This window comes from Falco rusticolus, chromosome Z, assembly GCF_015220075.1.
Source record: "Falco rusticolus isolate bFalRus1 chromosome Z, bFalRus1.pri, whole genome shotgun sequence".
Classification (NCBI taxonomy): domain Eukaryota; kingdom Metazoa; phylum Chordata; class Aves; order Falconiformes; family Falconidae; genus Falco; species Falco rusticolus.
In genome coordinates this window covers 58,256,553-58,275,655 of record NC_051210.1, presented here as the reverse complement: position 1 = coordinate 58,275,655, position 19,103 = coordinate 58,256,553, and the positions used below count along the sequence as shown (strand labels likewise).

Here is a 19,103-nt window from a genome sequence, read left to right as displayed (position 1 = left end):
AAGTCTTTTGATAAAATTTGTACTGCATTTTAATCAGTGTTCTATTTACTTGTACAAGGATCTTCCCATATGCTACTGTTTAGAATATAACAATTCACAGTGAAGAACTCTGATGCTTATAAGTAGCATGAGTAAGAATATCCAGATTTATATTTGTTTCAATCCTGATAAACAGCATATTTAGAGTCTGAAGATGATAATCTTTCAGAACTATACTTTATTGTAATCTGTTAGTAGGTTTTTTGATCAGAAAAGGCTTTGAAAAGAATCGCAACCCATGCAGCAACTAACTTCAAACATAATATCTAATTAACTATTTATAATCAGAGGTAATTAAAGCAAAACCTTTTCCATTAAGACAACAAATACAAGAAAACTGTACTAACTCCAGAACTGGCAGTACTGTCTTTGGATGTCTGCGACCATCTGTGTAGTCAGAATATTGGATCTTCAGCTCTTGCTTATTATGTTATGCCATTCCTCAGAGGTACTAACACTCTGACATTCTTACATAAAGAACTGCCACAAACGAATATTCGTCTGTAACAACTATTTCTTTTTTTCTCTAAAGTGTTTGAAGCAATGGAACAACAGCTCTGTATTTATGGAATGATAGATTCTTAAGGTGTAGATCTAAGTGCTTAAAGGAGTAAAATGTCAATTGTTAGGCCATCTGAAAAAGTTGATGGCTACTGTTTTTCAACAAACATTGAGCCAGCCACCATATGAATTAAAATTAAAATTTTGCATAAGTCTTTGCAAGGTCAAGTCTTCTCAAGCCACGAATTTCCCGTACCTAAATGCTCGCTGTTTCCCACAGCAATTATTTTGTGTCTTAACTTCAGATGTTGAATGATTGCTCTTACCTAGTAATATGCAATATATGCAAATCCCCAAATACCACAGCATATCAGGCTCTTTTTCTGTTACTGCTCCACTTCAGACTAATCCACCCTGTCTGCACTACCTTTCAGGACAGCTGCAGACAGGCTTCAAACTGCAATTCCATATTCCTTAGTGCAGATGCTTAATTACAAATTTGTTTTGAATTTGCTCTTCTGCTTAATATATATTTACAAACAGTCAAGTTTTACTTACTATTACATTATTAGAATTATTTTCAGCAATCATGCTAATAGGGTTTATCTGTTTAAATACATGAAAGGTACAAAGCTATTTTAAAATGAATGCTGAAGCTCTTCAGTCACAACAGAAAAGTTCATACAGTGTCTGTCACACTGCAGTGATTCTTGGACCTTTGAGTGTGACTTGCAACTGAGTAACATGTATGCCTAGCTCTCTAATAGTAACAAATCCAAAGTGATAGGTCTTCACATGACCGACCATTTAACTTTTGCATGTTTTTTTAGCTGCTTAGTGCATAAGACAATCTGGATATCCTTCATAGTCATTAAAAAAGGACATCTTTATCTCCATAATAACTAAACAAAGATATAAATTCACACTTTGAATTCACACAAAGGAAGATACTGAATCCCACTGAGATCAGTGTAAAAAAAAGACAACCTTGTCTCCTCTTCTGATACATGCTGAGCAAGACAGAAACCTTAATGTTTTCATGAAGGGAAGAAAACTAAAAGGTATTGTTTCAAGCCAAAATAAGTTTTAAGAAATGTTTATTAATTTCTAAAAGTCTGTTTCTCTAGTATTTGCATAGGAAAGCAACTCAGGGAAATGCTCTGATGTCAAGGCCACCAAAAATACATAGCACACAATGCATAGCTCAAATCAAATAAAACCAATACAATAAATAGTCCCTGTGCTCCACCAACGGAGAAAATAAAACAAGCACCTCCTTATACCACTTTCAAACATACCTCCAAAACATCTGATGACATTCAACCTGATACCAATCCAGAAACTTCATATAAATAGAAATCAAGTGAACTGTATCTGGTTCTCAGTCAAAATGATCCTGTTTTCAGAGGAACTCAACCATGAAAATCAGGAAAATGGAACTGAAAGCAAAGCTAGGCAGAAGTAAGATTGTACCCAGTTGACCAGTGTAGATAAGAAAATGAAAAAGCAAGTAACTCAACAGTTCTATGTGCAAACCTATTTATGATCTGTAAGATAACGGGGGAAAAAACATCAACAGCAACACAAGCAACCCAAACTACAGGTTTGTAATAGTATGACAGGCATAATTTGATGATTGATCAAAGAACTGTCGTCAGGTAGCCAAGTACTGTACTTCTAAAGAGAACCTTCAGAAACACAAAAAAAGACAGAGCCTAGAAAAAGTACAAAATATTACATGGAATTTAAAAAAAAAAAAATCACATTTTTTCCCGTGTTTTTTTCCCTTCCAAAAGGATCAAGTCCAAACCTTCCAAAGAACTCAGAAATGGAAGTAGATGCAGAAGCCCACTATGGAACCTTCAAGATAATTGGAAGACAACTGAACCTGAGTGAATAGGACTTAGACCAAACTCAGACAGCACTTAATGCAACACAAAATTTAAAAATACAAATTTTAGACCAATCAATACCTACAATGTATTTGTTTTCGTTTAACATTGAGACTGAAGTGAATATGGTCTCACAGCATGGCTACCCAAACTTATCATCCACCTGTGCTTTTTACAAAGGTCAAAGATGAGCCAGGAAAACATTTTTTTTTTTCTTGGGAGGAAAGGAAAAGCAAGAACAGTTCTGTCCTCTCCATGAAATAAATACAAAAAAGCCACAGTTTTTCCCAGGAAAGCAACTTGCATATATTTCCAAATTATCAATCTACTCCAGTGTGTGCCCACCCTGAAGGATATTCCAGAGATGAAAACTCATAGCTGGAAAGGTTTGACCAAAGCTTTTCCAGTGCTATAACAGAAATACCATCCACATTAAAGTCAAAGGGTTCCACAACAACCATTTGCACAAATTTCATTCAGATACTAGCTAATCTTTGTGTTTCCTCTGGCATACTTGTATTGTATTTATGTGCCTAATATGTCAATTTTTGATTTATTTCCTGTATCTCAGGTGTGAGATTTACAGCCTGAAGTGTTTGTGGTGTAAGGTTTGATTTAATTCCAACAGGAAAAAAATCGGCATTTTGCCTTCGTCTTTCTTCTTATTGTGCTAATGACGTACTAATTCTGGTTTACGTATTAAGTGCAGCACAGTGTGATTTAGCTCTGGACATTTACATTATATGTTACTTTTGAAAAACAGTATTTTCTTCCTTTAAGAGTCTGTATACCCTGAACCCTCCTTCCAGTTCTACGGACATTCACCTTATCATCAGAAATTTACGCAGCAGGTATGATGATACATGTTTTTTTATTGATGAAATAATACTCTTTTCTTAACAGATGAGTTTCCTGTGCACTCTGATATTATTTTAATTGAAACACTGTAATAACAAAAGGAATAACTGCTCCTGCTTTTCCTCAGATTTGAATTAGATACATTAATGAATCCACAGAAGAAGCTCCATAACTGCAGAGATTAGGACGGGCAATAGATTACTTGCTAGGGTGGGGAATTTTCTTCACAGCTGTATTTTCTGATAAGGCAGCAAGACAGAGAATATAGTAAATCAGTACCTTTGCAATACATTGTCGTCACCACTTCTGCTTTAAGAATGTTATCATGTCAATAACCAAGTCTTTAAAAAAAGTGTAACCTTCTACCAGATGCTAGCATCATTTCTATTTTTTCCATAACAGATTTATCAGAATAAAAAATTGATCAGAGCTATTTTCTTCATTAGAATAATTTACAAATTGAATACTGGTAGCGATCATTGCAGCGAACTGCAGCACACTGCTGTTTCATACAGCTGATGCTTGGTTAGCTAAATCAACAATGCATTACAGAGAAAAAGACCAAAGCACTGCTTCCTTGATATTCTCAACAGAAATACTATCCACATTCAAATTTAGCAACACAGGGCTGTAATAACCAGCCAATATGTGGAATTTTTCTACCCATAGAAACAGTATTTTACAAGATGGTATATATCAATATGCAATATACAGAGCACAGACTATCAAAAACTCAGGTAATCCCAGGTGATGATGTGACGCTGTTGACGGATTACCTAGGTGCTATCACTGAACATAGTATTTTCACACTACCTTCTCCTTTGATCCAATAGTTCCCCCTGGCATTAGCAAGAAAATCCTAAAAGACAATCTTTGGATAAAATACACTTAGTTAAGCTGTTCTAATATCCCTAATTCCTGTTTTCTTCCACTGCAACTGTGGAGGTTCCTCTGGATATTTCTGCTCTCCAATTTAGATGCTAAATTAAATGCACTCTTTGGCCATTTCTGAATTGACCCTGTCATGCTAGAAATTGCTGTGACTTTGCAATTTGAAATGCACTTCCATGGCAATCCTGAGAATCAGAATGATTATACATGCTGCATATGTGCCGTGTGCTAGGATTAATTAAATTTCAAAGCAAAAAAATGTATTTCACTAAAGCTTTAAATTGCCTACGCAGTCATCTATATTAATCATCTAATTTCATATCAAAACTGTTCATTTTGGCTACATGTTTTATTGCCTGAATGTTTGTTAATTTCTTATTTGCCCTGTCCTGCTTCTGACTCAAAACAGAGCAGAGTCCACAAATATCACTAACCTTTATTAGTGCTGAATTAAAACAAAAAGCTCAGTATATACACATACATTAGTAACAGATGCACCAACTCAGCACATCAAAGCACATCATATTAAGAAGTAATTAATAAAACAGTGCTCTTGGTGAAGGTATCTGTATAATATTAAAGCTAACAACTGATTATTTCATCAGTGTTTAATCAGCCATTAACCCCCCATACTGTAACTATATTCCAGTACTATGTAAACTTCTTTCCTTGTAAATGAGAGGAAATAACTTTTTTATTATTATTTTGCTTCATCCATACAGTGGCTGTTACCACCTTTGTTTCAATGAAGTGAAAGGGTGGGGGAAGAGACCCAATACCAAAAGACCCCCATATCAGACAAACAAAACCAAGACCTGCTGCCACCAGTTTCAGAAAAAGACATCAAATTAGGCCTTACCTCATCAGGAACAAGTTACCAAAATTAACAGGCATCTGAAGCTCACACATCTCCCAATGTCCTTGACAAAAGACATGGTCTACCTCATCTAGTGAAAATGGAAACTTCCATTGCCAATGGTCCCACATCTTCTTTCTGCTTTCCCTTTTAGACTCAATAAAATAGATTAATTAATCCAATGTCAGAATGAAGAACAACAGATCAGAATAATCCTCTGCATGGTGCCAACACACCTGCACTTGCTGGGGATGCTAAACAGGCTTTTTAATTACTTATTTACAATAGTGCCAGGAGGCACTGTTACAATGTCTAAATGGAAAATTGTTCAGATGACTGTATCTATCAGTTCATGGTCTCCATTTAACAAGACTTGCTAGTGACAACTTTAAAACAAACCTTGAAAATTGCCCTGAATTCCAGTGGATTAGGAAAATAATTGTGCTCTGTGAAAATGAGCAGCTCTGAAAAATACCAGACAAAAGCAATATGCAGCACAATACAGAGTCACACATCACATGGGTTATATTCATCCATACTCCCTCAACTCCATATGAGGCTCTTCACTGCTAACCAGTATACAGAAAATAATTTCAATCCAGCTAACATGACATGAAGAAATTTGCAAATGGGCCACCTTCGCCTATCCTTGAGAATACAGACCTTTTAACACAATCGATGTAAAGGCAGTGTCACTTTACACCATCTTCTTAATTTTCCTACCTTACATTACCCTCCCAGCTTTCTACAGTCCCCATAAAAAGTCATCTAAAAACATCTGTCTGCCTGATAAACAGGTTTCTGTGACTCTTTGAAGACACTTGGTCCATCAACTGTTTATCCCAAGAAAAGCTTACTTGTTAAGAAAAGCTAGAACAACTCGATATATGCAATGTGTCATCAAAACCTCTTGGTTTTGTTACCACTACCTGGAACAAAGTTTGTTAGATGTTGGGTAAAAGCGTTATTGGTTTAAGAGAGCCAGGGAACAACATTTTACAGTTAGTGGTAGGGAGGTGCTCATCTAGAAATCTGAGCAGTAAGTAGAGTTGGCCTGGGTGTAAAAACCTGAGAATCTTCAGTGAAAAAAAAATTATGGACAGAACTTCCCTAAGTCACCCACAGTTCCAGTCACATAATCTGTGAGTAATTCCTCCTGGACTCCTGCAGCCTGTTAGTTTGTCGTAGTAGGCAGAATTGCAAAGTCTTAAATTTATATCATCCCCTCCTATCAACACTTCCCATTCTGTACAGGGCAGCAAGAGTGTTGAAAAATGAGTAAGAATTAATGAAAAAATAAACTTTATTATAAATATTAGTAAGTAACAGTGCCCTGGACAAACTTTTAACTATCAGTATAGCTGCTGTTAAACAAATTTTTGCATGAATACTTTCAAGAATTTACATATGACATATTCTAGCATATTACTATTCTAGCAGTAATTCAGTATTGCTTCATTTAAGTATTTATACTCGTATAACGTAGTGTCTTTGATTCGGCATCAACTCTGAAAGTAGTGATATTCCATACATTTCAAGTAATACTAAACTGGTACTTCAAACAAGGGAACCAAGTGTGTATTGTAAGAATGGATGTACCCATTGCAAGGGAAGAATTACATGTGCAGTAAAATGCAGTCAGAGCAGATTAAAAAATTAATCATGTTCCATACGTTTAAGCAATGACATTCCCTTAAACAAGCCAAAGATCTGGAATAAGTAGCTATTTCAAATTGTTTCTATCACAGAATACAATCTGCTTCCAATTCTTAAAATTACTGATAGAATAAGATAAAATGACAAATTAAACTTTGTCTCATTTTCAAAGTTTTTAAATCCTTGATTGATTGTATTCATGGATGAAACGCATAGGAAGAAATTAACTCAGCTCTGAACAGATAGCTATTAAATTATGTTTGTTCCATGTCTTAAAGAATTCCATTAACAAATTATGTGGCTGGATGGGATCCATGCAAGGTACTAAGGGCACTAGTAAAAGAGATCACCAAGCTGCTCTCCATCACTAATCAAAAGTCCTGGCTAACCAAGAGGTCCCAGAAGATGGAGTTGAACAATGTGATGCCCATCTGCAAGAAGGGCAGGAAGGAGGATGAGGGAAACTAGAGGCCTGTCAGCCTGACAACAGTGCTGGGGAATTTATGGAGCAGATCATCCAGAGTGCCATCATATGGCGTGTGGGACAACTCCGGAATCAGACCTGGTCAGCATGAGTTTATGAAAGGCAGGTCCTCCTTGACGATCCTGATCTCCTCCTGTGACAAGATGACCCACCTAGCAGATCAGGGAAAGGCTGTGGATGTTGTCCACCTGGACCTTAGTAAAGCCTTTGACACTGTCTCCCACAGCATTCTCCTGGAGAAACGGGCTGCTCGTGGCTTGGAGAGGTGTACTCTGCTCTGGGTTAAAACTGGCTGGACGATGAAGCCCAAAGAGCGGTGGTGAATGGAGTTACATCCAGCTGGCGACCAGCCACAGGTGGTGTTCCCCAGGGCTCGGTATTGGGGCCCGTCCTGTTTAGTGTCTTTCCCAATCATCTGGGCAAGGCAACCAACTGCACCCTCAGCAACTTTGCAGATGACACCAAGCTGGGCAGCAGCGTTGCTCTGCGGGAGGGCAGGAGGCTCTGCAGAGGGGTCTGGACATGCCGCACCGATGGGCCGAGGCCAGCTGGATGAGGTTCAAGAAGGCTCCGTGCCGGGTCCTGCACCTGGGTCACACCAGCCCCACACAGCGCTACAGGCTGGGGCAGAGCGGCTGGAAAGGGCCTGGTGGGAAAGGGCCTGGGGGTGCTGGTCGGCAGCCGGCTGGGCATGAGCCAGCAGTGTGCCCAGGTGGCCAAGGAGGCCAGCAGCACCCTGGCTGGTGTCAGGAGCAGTGTGGCCAGCAGGGCAAGGGAAGGGACTGTCCCCCTGCACTGGGCACTGGTGAGGCTGCACCTCGAACCCTGTGTTCAGGTTTGGGCCCCTCACTGCAGGAGGGACGTAGAGGGGCTGCAGCGTGTCCAGGGAAGGGCAGCGGGGCTGGGGAAGGGTCTGGAGCACAAGGCTTGTGAGGAGCAGCTGAGGGAACTGGGGTTGTTTAGTCTGGAGAGGAAGAGGCTCAGGGGGGACCTTACTGCTGTCTAAAACCACCTGAAGGGAGGCTGTAGGCAGGTGGGGGTGGGTCTCTTCTCCCAGCTAACAAGCAATAGGACAAGAAGAAACGGCCTCAAGTTACTCCAGGGGAGGTTTAGATTGGGTATTAGGAAAAACTTCTTTACTGAACGGGTGGTCAGGCATGGGAACAGGCTGCCCAGGGAGGTGGTAGAATCACCATCCCAGGAGGTGGCGAAAACATGCATAGATGTGGTGCTTTGGGACATGTGGTGGACTTGGCAGTCCTGGGTGAATGGATAAATTTGATGATCTCAGAGGTCTTTTCCAACCTAAATGATTCTATGATTCTATGAATATCATGGGCATGTCACAAAACAGGACCTTGGAAATGCAGTGTACTCTTCAGTCCTCTGTGCTGTTGCAGGGTCCCATTATAAGCTAGTATTTAATGTGGGTCACAGCTACACTCATTTTCTGAGGATGATGTTGCTCTCAAACCACCTTATTGAAGCCAGTGTTAACAGGGAGAACCGTACCACCACGTCAAATGTTTTTCCTTTCACGGTGTTCCTGCACACAACTTTACTGAGGAATACAAGCTATTGGACATCTTTAACTTAACATGTTCACTCTTTGCTTTTAAGAGGTTTACCATTCAGCCTGGGGTTAAATATAGTATTTCCTGGAATCACTAACAGTTTCAGTCATGCAGTTTAAACCTGAGTAATGTACTCAATACAATACCAGATGAAATGACTGCATTGCAGTTCATAGCTTATAGCCTTCGTGCTTGCATGCATTTTCAGCATAGCCAAATGCTGTTTTAACCAACTCATCTTTGAAAGCTTCGTAAGTAATGTCATAATTATTACTTTTTTTTAGTTAAATGGACCTAATTACACTTGTATAGCTTGGAATAATGTCAGAGATCATTCAGTGTACGCACAGCCTTTAAAGTAGTAGGTCACTTTTTGAGCAAGACATTGGTTGCCAGAACACAGCGTTTTTTCAGGGTTTAAGCTATGCTTGCTTCAGCTGAATTCAATGAGTACAGTGGATACTAGGAAACTTGCTTCAATTATAATGACGAAAAAATGCAGCCTGCAACTGGGATATGTATGTAGTTGTGAAGATTTTATGAGTAGCTAGTAAGATACTTGTACATATAACTACTTACAAATATGCATTACCACCATGTGCAAATATGCTTGTACTGTTTATTTACACATAAATATAAAGCTAATAATTATGTGCTTGTAGTTATCTTCACATCTGTGTCTTGGAGACTGATTGTGTCTCAGTCAGTTAAAAATCACTTGACTGCCTTTTTGTGCACTCTAGATTATTTTCTGGCTCTGCCTGCCCCATCACAGATCAGTAATTTTACCATTTGTTCCCCACAAATTCTTAATTTACTAAAGTGACCAAAAGAATGAAATGCGTCCCAAAAGAAAAGCTTGAGGGCCATGGTGATTCACACATTTAACTTGGCTGTCACCTCCACTTTTTTGTCCCTCTCTCAGCTGCCATGGGATCCCTCGCTGATGATACATCACTTCTTGAATCACCGTGTAAAATCAATTTTTTAACAAACCTGAACATTTTAAATATGATGGTGCATGCTCTTCCAAATCCCTGTTTGCTTAGTTCTGCAACACAGTGCAGTTATGATCTGCAAGCTTTCATTTACATAAATGTTGATCTTCATTATTTCTGTATTTGTAGCTCTGAATTTTGCACCTTGCTTCAAATGTTGAACTATGAAATGAAAGAGAGGACATATGAGCTCCTCAGCAAGAAGAAGAAATACTTTCAGAGAGAAAGTGTTAGAATCATAAAAACATACAGGCTGGAAAAGACCTCTGAGATCATCAAATTTATCCATTCACCCAGGACTGCCAAGTCCACCACATGTCCCAAAGCACCACATCTATGCATGTTTTCGCCACCTCCTGGGATGGTGATTCTACCACCTCCCTGGGCAGCCTGTTCCCATGCCTGACCACCCGTTCAGTAAAGAAGTTTTTCCTAATACCCAATCTAAACCTCCCCTGGAGTAACTTGAGGCCGTTTCTTCTTGTCCTATTGCTTGTTAGCTGGGAGAAGAGACCCACCCCCACCTGCCTACAGCCTCCCTTCAGGTGGTTTTAGACAGCAGTAAGGTCCCCCCTGAGCCTCTTCCTCTCCAGACTAAACAACCCCAGTTCCCTCAGCTGCTCCTCACAAGCCTTGTGCTCCAGACCCTTCCCCAGCCCCGCTGCCCTTCCCTGGACACGCTGCAGCCCCTCTACGTCCCTCCTGCAGTGAGGGGCCCAAACCTGAACACAGGGTTCGAGGTGCAGCCTCACCAGTGCCCAGTGCAGGGGGACAGTCCCTTCCCTTGCCCTGCTGGCCACACTGCTCCTGACACCAGCCAGGGTGCTGCTGGCCTCCTTGGCCACCTGGGCACACTGCTGGCTCATGCCCAGCCGGCTGCCGACCAGCACCCCCAGGCCCTTTCCCACCAGGCCCTTTCCAGCCGCTCTGCCCCAGCCTGTAGCGCTGTGTGGGGCTGGTGTGACCCAGGTGCAGGACCCGGCACGGAACCTTCTTGAACCTCATCCAGCTGGCCTCGGCCCATCGGTGCGGCATGTCCAGACCCCTCTGCAGAGCCTCCTGCCCTCCCGCAGAGCAACGCTGCTGCCCAGCTTGGTGTCATCTGCAAAGTTGCTGAGGGTGCAGTTGGTTGCCTTGCCCAGATGATTGGGAAAGACACTAAACAGGACGGGCCCCAATACCGAGCCCTGGGGAACACCACCTGTGGCTGGTCGCCAGCTGGATGTAACTCCATTCACCACCGCTCTTTGGGCTTCATCGTCCAGCCAGTTTTAACCCAGAGCAGAGTACACCTCTCCAAGCCACGAGCAGCCCGTTTCTCCAGGAGAATGCTGTGGGAGACAGTGTCAAAGGCTTTACTAAGGTCCAGGTGGACAACATCCACAGCCTTTCCCTGATCTGCTAGGTGGGTCATCTTGTCACAGGAGGAGATCAGGATCGTCAAGGAGGACCTGCCTTTCATAAACTCATGATGGCTGATTCTGGTATTACATCACATGAACGGATTTAGTCCAGTTCCTAACAGACATAATCTACATTGCATTCTCTCTCCACTGTCCCTTTTTTCCTCTCTGAAAAGAAAACCAAATCTAACCACCATCTCCACTGGTCTACATAATGTAGCTGCTTAGGACAGTGAAGGATCTGTCTCAGTTTTGCTTCCTCAAATAATTGTGTTTGGAAGGCAAGCAGAAAAACAGTGTAGTAGGAATGCTTTCATAATGTCATTGCTAAGGAACTGAACTGTACCAAAGGTGAACAGAATGCATGATGACATTTGTATTTCTGGCGTCTCCTTCTGAAGAAATAAGACTTTAATCCTACAGACCAGCTTTCACCTTCTCAGACCATATGTAAGTACCTAAGATTTTAACTTCTGTGCTCTCTTCAATAAAATTTATACCACAGCCAGGAGTCCACATTAAGAAATCAGTTCTGAATCTCTTCCTCTACCCCTGAAGTCTAAAATAATTTAAAAAAAGAACTTCAACATGCTTTCCATAACAAAAATATGGATCTTCCCCTGGCAGTTTCAGCTTTACAGGATGACATCTACTAGTTGCATATGATAGTAAAATATAGAGTAGCAGATCCTGGTTTTCCTTTATGTTATGTCACTTGTGATCTACTATGTCATCACAAATCTGTACTGTGTTAATAACTGGGATATAACTGGAAGACATTCACTTTCTCCTACTGTATTCTATGCAGGAACAGGCAATAAAGCTCACCTGTATCTAATGACCTATAGTAATATTTAACAATAAAAGAGAACAGGGCTATACATAGATGCCTACGTACAGCTGCAGAAGGAATTTTACTCACTGCTGTATAAGGATGGTTTGTAACAATCTATTAAAATGCAGACCTTTTAATAAGTAAAGAAGTGTGAAATACATGGTTAACTCTTCATGTCTTCTGCATGACATTAAGTATCACTGGAATTGAGTAGATAAGGGAATATCAGAAGTAGATTTTGTTTTGAAATAAAGTCTTAAATGTTTGAATTTTAAGAAAAAATGAAAACCAGAGTATCAGCTGCTCAGTATTATTCTTCCTCGGTTTTCAGTCTTTGAATTCTGGACTCGGCCCTGAACATAGAATTTCAGTTAAGCCACAACCATAACTTAACCTAGCAAAAATGGGGCTGGTTAAAAATAATTTTAATGAAATCATAAACAAGAGTAATCTTAATTGATCATTAAGATCAATACATTTAGGTTTTGTGGCCTTTTTTAAAACTTCAAAAGTATATTTATTTATAGTTGGCAAAAAGAAAATTCCTGTGATATAATTTTTACTCCAACCATCAATTAGCCAAGACAAAATGTTTAGTTTCCATATTAAGTCACAGTCCTCAAAAAACATCAGCAATTCTAAGAAATCTCCTTCTCCCCTCCAAATCACAATGTCTGTACATATCTGGCCTACACAGAGAATTTATAGCTACTTAATAGGTAGGAAAACAAAGGAATATCACAAGCACTGAACATCAAAAAGAACTCCATATAAAACGTTGCTTAAGATCATTTTACTTTGAACATCCACAGCAGCAGAAATCTCTCTAAAAGTGAAATCTGTTGCTTCAATAACAGGTTACATGAAGGAAACCTATCAAAAAACCCTGCTAGGCATGCAGATGCCTGAATGTTTACAAAATGGTCCTGTCAGACTTGGGTCCTGCATTCCTTTATTCACTGACATATTGTCACACGCTCCCAGATTTCTGCCAGATCCAGAGACAATCCATACAGGCACAGAAGAGAACAAATAACTCAAACTATATGATCTTGCCCAAATGAATTTAGACCCCAGTCTGCGTTTAAAGCAGCAAGCCTGTGCATGATCCATGAGTTCAGAACACTCTTTCCTTTAAATGTTGTCAAGTGTAAAAAATGCAATATCTTTTTTAGTTATAGGAAGCTGGAAGTGGTGTATTTTACAGTTTGGGGATTTTTTTATGAACTCAGAAAAACTTGGGTTGGAAGGGACCTTTGGAGAGCTCTAGTCTGAACCCCTGCTAAAAGCAGGGTGTCCTGGTTTCACCTGGGATAGAGTTAATTTTCTTCTTGGTGGCTAGTGCAGTTTTAGATTTGGTGTGGGAACAATGTTGATTACATGCTGATATTTTTGGTTGTTCCTGGATAATGTTTGTACTGGGTCAGGGCCTTTCTGGTTTCTCAGGCCCTGCCAGCCAGAGGGCTGGAGAGGCACCAGTCACTGGGAGGGACACAGCCAGGACAGCTGACCCGAACTAGCCACAGAGGTATGTCATACCATGGGGCACCGTGCTGGGAGTATAAACTGGGGGGGCTGGCTGGGGTGGGCCAACCATTGCTGGGGGACTGGCTGGGCATGGGTCAGCAGGTGGGGAGCAGCTGTATTGTGCATCACTTGTTTTCTCTCTTACCTTTGGATTTCATTCCCTTTCTCCCCCCTTTTCATTATACCTGTTATTATTATTATTGTTCTTTCATTTTTATTTTATCTCAGTTATTAAACTGTTCTTATCTCAGCCCTGAAGTTTTACATTCCTTTCTGAGTCTCCTCCCCGCTCCGCTGGGTGAGGGGGGAATGATCGAGCAGCTGTGTGGTATCTGTCTGAAAAATGTGCCAACTAGTGCCATGAAGACTGGCATCGTGGGCCAGTCATGCAGAAGTCAGCCTGTATCTACTGTTAGCAACACTGACAGCAGTACAGCTATCAAAAGTCTTGCACATGAAGGCGAGGACTCTACAGGTTCCATGGAGAACTGGTGAGAAGACAGAAGTGGTATGGCACCCTGAACAGATATAGTCAGGAAAGGCTATCATTGCCCAGCTTAGGAAGAATGTTTCATTATTTCAGATGCTGAGATGAGGAAAGAAAAAGCCATAATTGAAATCTTACCAAAAAAAAAAAAGTTATAAAACTGAAGACCAATCTTTATGCAAAGACATAGAAACAAAGTAATGTAGAAAAGTACATCTAAATCAGAACCCAGAGAATTAACCTAAAATCAGTTCAGTTCTGAGCTACGTGTAAAACCAAAGGGATAAGATGCAAGCAGGAAAGGAGTTAAAACAACATCTTCAGGCCTGAGCCTACAACCTGTCTCATGAAGGCAGAGTCCTGCCTCATCAGTCCCAGAACCCAAGGTCAACATGGATCCACACATACAAGACCTGACAAGTACAGCCAGGTTGTGAAGCAGGGAATGGAGGCCTTTCCCTCACCGTTAGTGACACGTCACTGTAATCTCGTGAGAGTTTAAGCAAATGAACTTCCCTGTTTTTAATAAAACAGCTACTTGGAAATTTAAAAAATGTATTACTTTATTGTTTAACTCAAAAGGCATCAAGAAACTAGTTCATGATTCTGATCAGCACTTTCATCACATGAATTTATGGGCTCTGAAATGCGGCTGGTGATCAATCAGTGGTGACCTCAAGCTCATACAAGGGTCAATAGAGAAGGAATTTGAGAAACTGCCCTGGTGCAAGTAAATAAATAAATAAAAAAAAGCAACGAGAAGGCTCTATGAATATTGATTGCCACCTGCTTTTAATTAGTTCATGTTCCCTAGTAAAGTATCATGGCACGACATATGACAAATCAGTTTTTACAACTGAGTCAATGAGTGCTTTTTCAATGACAAATTAACACGTTCTTTCTTAGTGTGTTTCTAAATAGTCTAGAAAATTACCTGGAAAATAAATATTGTGTGTGTGTCCACCTTATAACTCTTAGCACTGGTTCCATGAATTAGTATTCTAACAACATTAAAGCCCTACGGATTATGGAATTATAATAATGAAAAAAAATTATGCCTGTCTGGAAGACCCCAGTTAGGATGTAATTATGATGTGAAATCACAACAGCAAAATAATTGAAATGCATGGCTGTGAGGGCCTAGTTATGATCATACAAAAATGCTTTCACTAAGCATTCACTGTCGTGATGAATATTTTCTATCACTGGAATTAAGGTTATGCTGTCTGCAAAGGCTGTATATCTACACTGGTTATAAGCAATATGTACTGATGAACTGCAGCCTACGATACATTTCTATTAGCAATGGGCAAGTAATAAAATTTCTGTGAAACTATTGATAGAACCACCACATGTTGCAATGCCTTTGATACACACTCGGAAAGAAACTGCTTATCTCTGTTATTTCCTGCTTTTTTATGTTAATCTTTTAGCATAGAATCATTTGTCTGCTAATGCCATAACAGGAAGATACGGGGATATGCATTACAACTTCTGTATTTTAGGCATGAGAATACATTGCTTGCACACTTAAACCTTCCCAAGTTATTTCCTTAATTTTGTCAGCAAGACACACACACACACACACACACACGGTATTTAACAGTTTCTGTACTGAACTGTAGTTAAACATTGTCAAGAGTCATTCCAATATATCTTCAAACGGCATCATAAGAAGCCTAGTGACAGGGAAATCCTCAACCCTTTTCTTGACATGTGTCAGACTGACAGGTGGCTGCGAATCCCCATGGCCACCTGCTCTTGCAGGGACAATACTCCCCACTTCCAATTCAAGTCACCAACGTAATGCTTACTGCAACTGTTTAAATGAGATGCTTTTTTTAGAAAATATAATGTATTTACCCCTAAATTTCAACTCTATATAGCAGGTGTAACAAAGAAAAAGCATTACAGCCATGTTCTCCACACTCATAACTTGACAATCAGAGAAGCCAGGAGTACTAAAGTGTTCAGAATGTCTTAAATATGAAAAGATCTATTTCCCAGTTTAACACTTAATGTAAGTGAAAAGAACTGCATATGTGGATCAGTCAGCTGCTAGATATGTAAGCATCACCAAGCTCCCTCTTAATGTTGCATGACCTTGTTCATTTCTCTAACCCCATACAAGCTAACTGCAGACTGATTTGGTAGCTACCCTTAAAAGTATTGTTATCAACCTGGAGAACAAAGACAAATCTGACAGTTCAATTTGTTGGGAGGGTGCATGTGGTAAAACAAACAGGGTTATCAGTAATTTAAGAACGGGCTTGTGATCCATCATTTTTGTTCCAGTCATAGAGAGGACTAAAAAAAAAATGATTACTCGAGTTTAAAGATGTCCTCAACTGCCAAGTATTGGGTAGCAAAATCACATTAAAAGCAAGCTGGGCGTACACTGCTTTTCTAAAATGTATTCTGTGTTATCTGCACTGACGCAGTAACATTTATCTAGAGATACCAGTTTAGGTTGTTTTGGTTTATCTTCTTTCTCTCTGCTCTTCCAATCACTTACAGAGCTCCAAAATGCCTATAAATAGACATGTTTATGCACCTTCTTTCTGTAAGAAGTAGATCTGAAAACTCACAGGTCCAAGCATGACAAAGACAATGTTTGTAAATTTGCGTAAACAAAAAGTACCAAACAATATTTACATTGTTTGCAATATTAGACAATGTAATTTTTTTTATTAGAAGTTTAACCACTGCACTGTAGAAGCAGGGAGAGTGGTTAATTTCTAACAACAAATGATCACATGGCAAGGAATGCCTCAGAGGACACAGCCATCTGAGAACTCAGCTCCTGTTTCCACGCATGATCCACTGACATGAAGGGAAGCTTACAGATATAAATGAGGGTGGCTATGGTCGATTTTATTGAAACCTATGGAGCCAAACTGCTAGTATCAATACATCAGGAATCCAACCTGTCATGGTCTACCTAGAAGGCTTCTGCGTTATTTAAATTGCACAAATAGCCTTCTGCTATTTAAAATTCTGGATCTAATTTTGATGCAGTTGGTATCTTATTCTAATTGACAGTGAACAACAGAATAAAATCAGGAAACTGAGCTAAGTTAAAATTAGACTGGCACAACAGAACTATGCACTGTACAGATGCAGGGAACAAACAGTAGTATATCTGCCAGAAGGCAAAGGTTCCTAAATATTTTAAAAGAAGCCCTCCTTTTCTGTAATAGCATGGGTCCTTCAGGTCCAAGCTGCTTGTCTATGTTGTACGTGTTCCTTTTTCTGCCATGTCCCAAGCCCCATGCTCCTACCTCCCCCCTCCCCCAGGGGACCATTACTACACCCTTTCTCCACAGCTCTACCCCATGAGAGCCTTGCTTTATTTGCTGGGCCCAAGCAGGCCCTGGGAGGGCAAGCATGGACCTGCTCGCAGCGTGCTGCTATCAACAAGTCACACAGGGCTGGCTCAGCCTGCCTATTTGCCGCACTACAGGAAGGAAGAGGCAACAGGATGAGATGCAGCCCATGCCCATCAACTGAATGGCCATAAAAAGCATACCCCAAGCTCATCTTCAGCCATTTGTCCTGCTGATGTCTGTCCCCCTGCAACTCAAAATAAACATTATACTTTTTGGATAGTGAACAATCACTGGGATTAAAAGGATTAAAAGACAAAAGACTAGACAGACTTTTCCCTGGATTTCCTGCATTTCCCAGGTTACATTCCACCTTGCCCTTGGGAAGGCTCCTACACAGTATGACAACTGTTTCACCTGCTCTTTATTTTGCCTGTATAAATCAAGCAGAACTCCAATACTCAGACTGTGGTTTCTGCTTGGTTTTTTTCCCCAATTAGTTCATCTGGATGTCTGCTCTTGCATGTGAGAGCAAGATGTATCCCTCTCCTCTTTTTGCTGTGCAGTGTTCCATTTTAATGATTTATTTATACTTAATGACTGAGAAAGAAAACAACTATCTAAAAAATAAAATTACAGTCTTCATTAAATCCGTATTAGCTGTAAATGCACTTTGTGGATTACTTATTTCTATTTGGTACAAACATATTTTTAGATAAGCATTGGTGTTGACAAATACATATTTAGGCATACTGTAAGCAACACTTGTGATAGCACAAAGACAGAATGAAGACTTTACTCACCAAGCCATCCTGACCCAGAATTGGGGATACACATATCTGTTTCAGCGCTGGGCAACACAAATCCTACTACAAAAACTTCAACCCCATCAGCCATTAGGGCCATTCCTAACACAAAGAAGAGGGCCCACTGGAAACGACCATGGCCGCATTCTTGTATTATTAGTTCGTACTGCTGTGCTAGCTCTTCTTCATCAGCTTTCCTCTCTGTTTCCAGTTCATGACGATCCTTATATTCATCATGCATAGGCTGGCCTAAGGCCACTATGCCATCCTTGCCCTGCCCCATGTTAGGGATTCCCTGATACTCCCCTTCATAAATTTCATCATCTTCATCATGCCCTTCAGTTGCTTCACTTGATCCTTCATCATCATTAGCTTCTACACCATAATTTCCTCCTTGGACATAGTAATCATCATCATCTTCCTCATCCTGGAACCTGTTGTAGGACCTCTGTGTGTAGCCATCCTGAGCTTTGTCAACAGCTTTATTAACTTTTTTTACTGCTTGCCTCTTCACTTCTCTGGCAATATCTTTTGCCCCTTTCACTAATGAAGTCCTATCTTTGTATGTCTCCTCCATCTTGTATCAAAGAAGGATTGCTGTTATGCTGCAGAGGGACCTGCTGAATACTGTTTAGAATATCTATTGCGTGTTGGACATCAGCAGAAAAAGCCCAAGTACAGGTGCAGCTGTAATATTCAACCTGCAAAATATGAGAGAAACAAGTTTACACTTTGCTCCTTGTTAGTTGCTTCTTCACACTGATAAAGTAACATACCAAACTTTAAGCACCAGACAGCACAGCTCCAGGCTTCAAATATACAAACCTGGATTTCCTTCACAGATGAAAATATCCCACGTTTCAAGGAAAATACCCTGAAGAGAAAACTAGTATCTCTATCAGTTTTCAGAATGAAATTTATTACACTCTAATCTTTCAATGGATACCAGGTTTTATTCTGAGACGAAACA

The 19,103-nt window shown here is 40.3% G+C and overlaps 1 protein-coding gene across 2 annotated transcripts in view; it reads right to left on the bottom strand.

Annotated features, from left to right (window-relative positions):
- SV2C (synaptic vesicle glycoprotein 2C) overlaps positions 1-18,828 on the bottom strand; it is a 91,603-nt gene extending 72,775 nt beyond the window's left edge. For both annotated transcript variants that reach the window (XM_037373698.1, XM_037373699.1), the window contains exon 1: positions 18,131-18,828. In XM_037373698.1, coding sequence (XP_037229595.1) covers positions 18,131-18,710 — 580 coding nt within the window. In that variant the 5' untranslated portion in view covers positions 18,711-18,828. The remainder of the gene's footprint in view (positions 1-18,130) is intronic.
- Between the last annotated feature and the right edge of the window lie 275 nt (positions 18,829-19,103).